This window comes from Tenrec ecaudatus, chromosome 9 (genome assembly GCF_050624435.1).
Source record: "Tenrec ecaudatus isolate mTenEca1 chromosome 9, mTenEca1.hap1, whole genome shotgun sequence".
Classification (NCBI taxonomy): Eukaryota; Metazoa; Chordata; class Mammalia; order Afrosoricida; family Tenrecidae; genus Tenrec; species Tenrec ecaudatus.
This window is the reverse complement of record NC_134538.1, coordinates 159,715,921-159,725,683: the sequence shown is the minus strand read 5'-3', so window position 1 is coordinate 159,725,683 and position 9,763 is coordinate 159,715,921. Positions and strand designations below refer to the sequence as shown.

At 56.7% G+C, this 9,763-nt stretch overlaps 1 protein-coding gene across 1 annotated transcript; it reads right to left on the bottom strand.

Moving 5' to 3' along the window:
* Positions 1-5,307: 5,307 nt before the first annotated feature.
* On the bottom strand, positions 5,308-6,274 carry TAS2R40 (taste 2 receptor member 40). Its single transcript, XM_075557770.1, is given in 2 exon segments — positions 5,308-6,055; positions 6,057-6,274. Coding segments are annotated over 2 exon segments (966 nt in total).
* Between the last annotated feature and the right edge of the window lie 3,489 nt (positions 6,275-9,763).

Genomic DNA, 9,763 nt, shown 5'->3' with positions numbered 1-9,763 from the left:
GGTCTAGCCAGATTTGTAAGGTAGAACTGGTCATGGTAGGGGGTTAGGCGGGAGGAAGCACTCAGGAACTAGAGGAATGATGTGCGTTTAGTCGATGCCAGGTGCTATACTGTTCTGTGGTTGAATTGGCCCTTCCTTATAACCCTCTGTGTGTGTGGCGGGGAATGTCCAATTGCCAACAGATGGGCTTTGGGTCTCCACCTTAACCCCCCTCATTTGCATTGATATAATTGCTTGTTTTGGATCTTTTGATACCCGATCCCTGATCCCGTGGACACCTCACAATCATGCAGGCTGATGTGCTTCTTCCATGTGAGCTTATTTGCTTCCCTGATAGATGGTTGCTTGTTTTAACTTCAAGTCTTTAAGACCCCAGACACTATATTATTAAAAAAAAATAATTTTATTGGGGGCTAATACAACTCTTAGTACAATCCATACATACATCAATTGTGTCAAGAACATTTGTACATTCATTGCTCTCATCATTCTCAAACTATTTGCTCTCCACGAAAGCCCTTGGTATCAGCTCCTCATTTTCCCCCTTCCCTCCCTGCTCCCCCTCTCTCATGAACCCTTGATAATTTATAAATTATTCTTATTTTATCATGTTTTACACCGTCTGACATCTCCCTTCACGCACTTTTCTGTTGTCCCTTCCCCAGGGAGGAGGTTATATGTAGATCCTTATAATCGGTTCCCCCTTGACACTATATTTTTTGATAGCCAGGCACCATCAGCTTTCTTCACCACATTTGCTGATGCACCCATTTTGTCTTCAGCGATCATGTCGGGAAGGTGAGTATCAAAGAGTGCCAGGTTATTAGAACAAAGTCTTCTTGTGTTAGGGAGGCCTTGAGTAGAGGCCCAAAGTCTGAGACTAAGTCTTTCCAGAAGAAGAAAGCCCCGTCTTTCTCCCTCAGAGTGTATTGCAGACTTTGCTGGTCACATCCCAAGCGTAGCCACTACACCACCATTGGCTAAAAGATACATACATAAGGACTCTCACATGAGTCATGAGTTTCTTAAATCGTCCACAGGAGACCAAATGGCCCCCAGTTCCTCCACAGCCAGGGCGAGAGGCTACGGGGCAACAGGAGCCTCGGAAGGAGAGCAGGGACCCTGAGCAGCGCAGGTAGGAAATCATTACAGAGAACCCAAATCTCCACGCCAGCACACCCCTCACATGCAGTGAGACACCCTCAGTGAACAGGAGGCGTGGGTTGGCGGCCCTGTTTCAGACACAAGCACGCAGAGGCTCAGAGAGGCTCACTGTGCGCCCGCGGGCAGAGTTTGAGTATACCTGTCTCCAGTCACCTGAACATGTTCTCAGCGGTTGCAGGAAGGTCTGGAAGAGGCAGGGTGTGCAGCTGGGTGACCCCAGACTGTTGGGGTGCTACTTGGCCCGCTCAGGTAGACATACCTGGACAAGAGCTCCCAAGGCCACCTGGCCTGTCCTCTTTGCCCTGAGAGGCACTTTCATCTGTCCCCAGTGTGAGCAGAGAACACTTCTCCACGCTGGCTTCCTCCTCTGTCCACCCTCAGCAGAGGGTAAGGCCAGGCGGGTGGTTTCCCAGGCGGCCCCTCGCAGCCCATGACACCTTGTACTTGGCTGCACGGTCAGGTGGACACAGCCGGAGTCAGCCTACCTCTGAGGCCTTCTCTGGGGCTCTGGACTGAGTACTCACCTGTGTTCCCTGGGGTCCTTCCCCAGTGGCTCTCACTTGGCCCAGCCCCCATCATCGCTGTACCTGATTTGAACAAACCTCATGGCTGGCCTCACGTGTGGCTGGGGTCCCGAGGCAGCACAGGCAACTGGGCAGGTGATTCCCCCTCAGCCTCCATCTGCCCTGCCTGTCCAGTGAGGCCAGCCGGGGGAATCATCCTGGCCTCCGCCAGCCCCCACCCCAGGAGAAAGAGGAGGGTGCTTTCTGGTGGGGGCAAGTTTTAAGCGAGGCTTTTCAAAAGAACGATCTACTGCGAATTAGATGAAGGTTGGCAGAGCAGACCACCCGTTTCTGTTTGACACATTCATTTTACTGTCAGCTCCTTGATGTCCCTGCCCTCAGGGCGACATCACAGTCCCATGTCCTCCCTGTGTGTCCTCTTCCCGGTCCTCCTGCATCCATACCCCTTGAGTACCTGCCCTTTGCCTTGCTTCCGTCCTGATCCCAAATGGCGACTGATTCTGAGCTGTGTGTCCCCCCAAACGCCCAAGCTTCACTGTTCCCCTTAAAGACAGGCTTTCTACTCGCGCAGACTGACAGCTCGGAGACGCCCAGGGTCGGTCCTAGGCTGCCCTGTAGGGGCACTCTGAGTGGGCATCGGCTCACTGGCAGTGAGTCAGTTTCTGGCTGCATCTGCCTGCTGTCGGGCTGAATATGGAGCCTGGGTCAGTTCCCAGGGCCCAGGTCTCTGAGGTCCCACTAGCCTGTCTGGTCCATGCTCCTCACCCACTCTGCCCGGGCCTTAGGTCAGCAGCTGAGTGTTTAACCAGGAGGGATTATCATGCCTACTGCTGCAGACCCCAAAACTCAGGCTGCAGGCATTCAGCCCCACACCTGGACATCCTACCCACTCCTGCAGCATGTTGGTGGCTGCAGAGGGTGTGGACCATGGCCCCAGCCAGCTGCCCCCCCACCACCACTTTGGTCCCAGAAGCCCCCGTGTCTAGTCTTCTCGGCAAGCAGGTGAGGTCCACGCACACTCAGCCAATGACCTGAGAGTCCTGCTTTCCCAGCTAGGGTGCCTAGCTCTGGACCCTGGTGATTCATCTCTCCTCTTTCCTCTGGGTCACCCCCTCCAGGCCAGGTGGCACCCAGGAGGGAGACAGTTTGTCTACCCAGGTCCTGGCCCATCTGTGCCCCGACTGCGCCAGCCACCACCACCTGTGCCCGTGAGGAGTTTCTCACAGGCCCCGAGCATCAGCCAGGACCCACCTTGTGTCAAGTGGTCTTGCTGTCCAGCCCAGTGAGAGGCACAGAGCCCAGCCTTCAGGCATCTAGGGCAGCTCCCGAGCCTGGCCACTCCCTCCTCTCCTCTCCCAGCCTTTCTGGGCCCTCTCCCCATGGGCCTGTGTGTGAGCAGGCGGTGTGTGCTTGTGAGTATGCGTGTGTGTGTGTGTGTGGATGAGGTGGGTATCACTGGGTGTGTGCCCTGTGTGTGAGGGAGTGCATGAGGTGAACACCTCCATGGGAGGCTGTGCGAGTATGTGTGCGGTGTGCACTGTGCATGTGAGTGTGAGCACAAGAACTGTGAGTGCGTGGCGGACAATATCTGTGATGTGTGTGTATGGGGTATGGTGTGTGCTTTGTGCACGTGTGAAAATGTGTGAACATGGGTGTAGTTCATGTACTTGTGTATGTAATGTGTGTGTGGTGTGCTATGAGTGTGTGTGTGTGTGTGTGTGTGAGTGTGAGGGCATGTGTATGTGGTGTGAGTGTGTGAGGGTAGAGTTTTGCAGTTGACGGCAACGAGGGGCTCTTCCTGAAGTGAGCGGGGAATCAGGGGCTCATGGGTTTCTCTGGTGTCCCATGCGCATCAACAGTACATTTCTCACACTTTATCACATTTACAGCTTGAGAACAAACACCCACGGCGTGTCAGACAGGGCCTTGGTTAGCAGACAGCGTTGCGTCGCTTCTGTGAGGGGCAGTAGTTGTCCTGTCCCCTTTGCCTCGATGGCCCCTCCAACAGCCCGGCCCCCAGCCCCGTATCTTTCTATCCCTCTCTGGTGATTGGATGGGCTCCACTCAAGTGAGGTGCCCTCATGGTCAGGGGTGGCCGATAGTGGGGACAGGTCACCTCACTCTGTGGAGCCCCTTCTGTTCCCTCCTCACCCTCTCCCTCCCAGGTGTCTCCACCCCTGACCAGACCAGTCTGCACTCATTCTGTCACCTGCTCTATTTGGGGGCCCACCCCTCGGATTGTCCATCTGTCCACATGGCAGGGTGGTCAGGTCCAGAGCCTTCGTGTGTTTTCACTGGAAACCTCGTGGTGAGCACAGCCGGGTTTTTCCTTTCCTTCCTGGCCCCTCCACCCCTTCCACCCTGTCCACACACACACTCATGCACAGGCAAACACACTCTTACACACACACACACACACACACACTCACATAAACACATTCACACACTCACACATACACAATCATACTCATACACTCAATCACACGCACACACTCACACACACCCTTACACTCTCACAAACACACACTCAAACCCATACACTCATACCCACACACAAGCACATTCACACACACAAACACACTCATACCCACCATACTTACTCAAACTCACCCTTCAACACTGAATCATACTCAATCACACACTCACATACTCGCATTCACACACACTCATACACTCACACACTCACTATACACGCCTACACTTACGCAATCATACTCATACACTCAATCACACACACTCAAATTCACTCACATACTCACTTGCACTCAGACACACACTCCCACACACATACACAGTCATTCACACTCACACCAACACACACTCACATGCATTCACACACACTCACATACTTGCATTCACACACACACACACTCACATTCACACATTAAGTCATACTCAGTCTCACTCACAATTACACTACTCTTACCCTCACACACAATCATAAACACACACTCACCCCTATGCTCATACTCACACGCTCATACACACTCACCTGCACTCACACACACTCGGCCCAGTACTACCCCTTGCTTAACCCAGGTTGTCCTTCAGGAGGGCGCCGCTCTGTTCATCAAAGAGACCAGGTGCCCAGGAGCCCACAGGCCCTCAGCTGCGGTCCTGAGTGAGAGCAGTCCATCTGGGTGGCTCAGCCAGCTGATTCTGGGTCTGGTCAGGGGGCCCAGGAGGAGGGAGCGGGCGGGCTGGGCAGATGGGGCACTCCAAGAAGCCCGTCTCTGAGTCATGCAGCCACTCCTGGGTGGAGTGTCCTGGGAAACATCCACCCTCACACCCATGGTGGGTTCCAGCTCCCTGGGAGAAGTCCCTCCACCCAGCGTCTGCGGTGTCCTTAGCTCAGGCTGTCACATCACAGCTCCATCTGTGGAGGGTGTAGGAGACCGATGACAGGGGAGGGCCATCTAGGGCATAGGTCCCCAAACTCGGCAGCTTTCAGGATCACCTGGGACCCTCTGAATGGAGTCCCCAGCGCTCAGTTTTCCACCCGATGAGTCAGACTCTCGCCTGGGAGCTGTCTTTTGTCCAGATCCCCAGGGGATCCCTAGAGTCAGTCTAATTTGGGGGCCTGGGCTCTCGGAGGAGAAGCAGCACAGGGACCGGGGTGTCACAAGGCCTGCCCTTGCAGGTGACAGCAAGCTCGGTGCCGGAGCCGCGTCCAGGCTCTCCGCAGCCCGGGGTTGCTCAGGATCAGCAGGCTGGCGTGGCCGGTGGGGTAGGCAGTTACTAGCAGCTTGCACAGGATGTCCCCGGCACTGTTGGCCGGGAAGATGTTGGCCATGGACAGGAACAGCGCGACGGCGTTGATGATGTAGAGGACGAGGAAGGAGCCGATGGCCTTGATGGCCCCCACATGGTCCTGCAGGCTGGGGTCTCCGGAGCCCGCGGCGTGGCTCCACATGCGCAGGGCATGCCTCTGGAGGGACATGATCAGCAGGCCGGCAGCCAGGATGAAAATGACCAGAGGGAGGAAGATGCCCAGGTTGTAGAGGCTGGCCAGGCTGGCCATGTTGCTCTCAGAGAAGTACTTCTCTGTGGCGTTGGTAGCCGGGATGGGGACGGAGCTGTTGACGTACACGTGGAAGACATTCTTGGAGAAGGGGAAGCTGAAGCCCAAGGAGAGGAGGACCGAGAACCTCACCAGCCAGGGCACGAGCCCCGAGACCCTCCTCTTCAGCACCAAGAACCAGGGGTGCGTGAAGTTGGCGATCTTCAGGCAGTAGAAGACGTTGAGCCAGGCGGCAAGCCAGAGGTTGAGGTAGTCGAGGAAGACGACCGTGACCTTGAAGAGCGTGTACACGGCACTTTGGTTGTAGACGCTGAGCCAGAGCAGGCTGAGGACACTCTCCAGCAGGCCCGAGCTGCAGCAGCAGCCGCGCGATGCTCAACAGGAGCAGGATGTAGTCGCCCGTGGGCATCTGCCTGCCCCGGGCCCACCCGGCGCAGTGGACGGCCACAATGAAGCCGTTGCCGGCCATGCCCATGGCGCACTCCAGCCCCGACACCAGCAGCGTGAGGAGGCTCTTCAGCCTGGGTGTGCCCTGATCCACAGCGTCTGAGCTCACCATGGCCATCCCCCCGGCCCACAGCTCAGCACCCCTGGACAGGAACGGGCCCCTGGCCGCCACTTTGGGTCGTGGCTGTCATTTTGTTCTCCATCTGGGGCATTTCAATATTTCTTCGTTTGCTTGTCGCGTGACTACCCTTTAGAGGCCCAGGATGCAAATGCAAGCGGATCAGGTTACCGGAGAGGCATCCATTTGTCAAGAAGATGTATTCGTCTGGGGGCGCAGGACTGCACCGCCCCCATCTCCCGCTCCCCCTTCCCCAGCAGGCCACCTTCCAGCCTGGACAGATCCCGCACCATGGTGACCCCTGGGCCAGCTGGCCTGCTAAGGGCTGCTCCCTACTGCCTGCAATTCCAGTTCCCCTCTGCCCCCCACTCCCCTGGTTATTTGTGGGGTTGGAGACCCCGCAGCACTGCCCAGGAGTGTGTGCTGGCCACTGCCGTGCTCCCGCAGGCTGGCACAGGTCAGATCTTTGCAAGCAGGTTGCCAGCACTTCCCTGCTAGTCTGCCCCAGTGAACATCCCACCAAAATCTGTCCAGCATCCTTGCCAATATTGTTGTTTGGTGCCATCCAGTCAGCTCGCACGCACAGCAACCTGATGGACATCCAACAGAGAATAGCCCAGCCCTGTGTACCATCCCAACAGCTGCCAGACACTGTGTCCATCCGTCCCATGGAGGGCCATCCTCTTTCCGCTGCCCCTCCACTTTACCAAATAGGATGACCTGCTCCTGGGACTGGTCTCTCCTGACAACACGTCTGCCAGCAAACCTCCACTGGCAGGCTCTGGTGGCTGACTATGTGGTCAATGCCCGGGATCGAACCTGGCCCTCCTGCATGGGGGAGAGGCTCTGACCATGAGGTCACTGCTGGGGATCAGACCTGGCCCCTGCATGGAAAGGAGGCTCTGACCATGAGGGTATTGACTGGGATTGAACCTGCGTGAGGAACCACCATCAAGCCACCCAGGGAGAGTGGGGAAGAGGGAATTTTCAAGAAAGGCCAGCTCTTGGATGGTGACCTCAAGCCCCATGCAATGCCATTTGGGTCCAGGAGGGTCAAGGTGGCCTCCTCATTCCAGGTCTCCCCCATTCTAGCTTCCTGGGAGCCAGTACCGACTCTGGGTTCAGGGTCAGTAGAGCAGCCTGGAGAGCTCGGACAGGGGAGCCATCTCCTGCTTCACCGTGCTTGGGGACAGAGGGACTCTGGGGCCTTGAGAAGATGCAGGGGTCCGGGCTTATCCCAGATCTTCTGGGCAGGAGCTCAGACAGGGCCCAGGAGTTCTGCACCCGATAAGCTAACAGTTCAAACTGAAGTGGCAGCTGCGGCCCAGGCTTCGCTAGAGGAAGGCCTTGGGCAGACTTCGAGGAGCCCTGGTGGCTTATTGGTTAGGACTGTGCTGCTCATGTAAAGGTCAGCAGTTCGAAACCACCAGCCCCTGGGGGCTTTCTACTCCTACAATCTCGGAAGCTCACAAGGGGCTCCTCTATCCTGCCTTATTGGGTCACTGTGAGTCAGAATGGACTTGATTGCAGTGGATTTTGAGGCAGGATTTGAGATCCAGGTTTCGCAGGAGACAGGGGTCACTGGGGGGAAGGGGTGTCCAGCAGTGGTTTCTTCCATCACTTACCTTTAGCACGTTCGCTTTGGGTACTGTCCGCCAGCCTTTGAAGGCGACGAGACGGCATGGGCCACTCAAATCCGCCATCTCCTCAAAACAAACCAACCCAAACACCCCAGGGCCTCCGCCCGTCCACGTGTCTGCACCGAGAATCTGAGGAAGCTGCACTGGTGGGCAGTGCAGGTCTGGCTGCGCCCTTCTGTTTCCCAGGCTCGGCCACAGCCCAGCTGCTGCTGCGTCTCCGCTGCCCACATCCCGCCCGCCCTCCGAGCTCTCATGATGGAAATGGACGGACAGAAAAGCAGCCCCACCCCCGCAGAATTCATTTCATTTAAAACACTGACGCGTTACGATGAACTTATATAAGCCCGTCTTAGAGGGGCACTCTCGTTTGTATGAAAATAGCCCCTCAAAAGACTGGGGGTTGCAGATGACGCTCCTGTCCACACAGAGGCCTCCTGGCAGTGGCGCCTGTGCTGTGGGAGCCTGGAAGCCTGCCCCTTCCAGAAGAGACTCATTAACCCTGTGCTTTGCCCGACAGAGAATGGACAGACGCACGCACGCACGCACACACTAGCCGGCGGTTTTTACTGTGCGGGCTCAGGCTGCTCACGTTTTGTAGGTCTCGGAGGTTGAAGTCACCTGGCCGCCCCCAATGTCCTGCATGCGGCTGCTTTCCTCTCTTTCTCCAATGAACCCTCAAGGTTAGCAGTTCGAACCCACCAGCAGCTCCTTCGGACAACGATGAGACCTTCTACTCTCATAAACATCTACAATCTCAGAAGCCCACAGCTCGGTTCGCACTGCATTGAAGTCGACCTGGTTGCGGTGAATCTGGAATTCGGTCTTTCTGTGATTTTCAGAGTTGGGGTCTGCCCGCAGCCCCCTTTGCCGTGCAGGGCGAGGTGGGGAGGGCAGTTGTTGGACTGAGGCTGGGCACAGATTGACCTCTGGGGCAACCCCTTCCAGCCGCTCCTGGTGGCTGAGTGCTAGTGTGGGGCTAGCCTGTCTGCCCTGCTCTTAGAGGGACACATTCGGACTTGGGGAGTGGCTGCCCTGGAGAGCTGGAGAACCTAGGTGTCGGGTTTCTGGGTACTGGCAGTGAATGCCCCCTTGCAGGTGTAAGAAACCCCTACCCCAGCAGCCAGAGTCCACTCACCTGACCGCGCCCCCCAAGGGCCTCCCCCACCTCATGCTCTTAACACAAGGTGTCAGTGGGAGGCAGTGACCAGGCCTTTCTTGCGGGTCATTTCGGCCCATTACTTAAACCCTTCAGCAACTGACTATGTGCCCCACTCAGGGACCCCTTTGTGATCTCACTCCATCGACATGAGAAGTCTACCTCCCGCTCCTTCCTCAGCCCTGAGGTGGGGTTTCTCAAGGCAAGGAGGTTCTGCCTGATGCCCTGGGTCTGCCAGCACGTTCCTGTGCCCATGGAGGGGTCTGAAGGGTCTGGTATGGGTGGCGAGGAAGCCTGGCTGAACCCAGGATGAGGGTGGCTTCTTAGTGAGTCAGGGTGAGCAGCAAAGATTAGGGCCCAGCCCAGTGTCTGGGGCCCTAAGGCCAGAAGACAAACCAGGAAGGGCAGGCCAGCCAGCAAGTGACCACAAAGAATTTAGTGCATACAGTGATCGTGGGTCAGATGGAGCCCACGTTGAACGGGTGAGACAGGGGGAGGTCCTGTGGTCAGCTGGGGAGGGCCCAGCTTGCCCATGCCACACCCACTACACCATGCCACACCCACACCACAGCCACACCCACATCCTATCCCGCAGCAGGCATGCACACTTGCAGTGAGAGGTTCCCCACGAAGCATAGGGGACGCGGTGCCCTCACTGTCCTGTCACCCCATATCCACCCCTGGGCTGGGTCC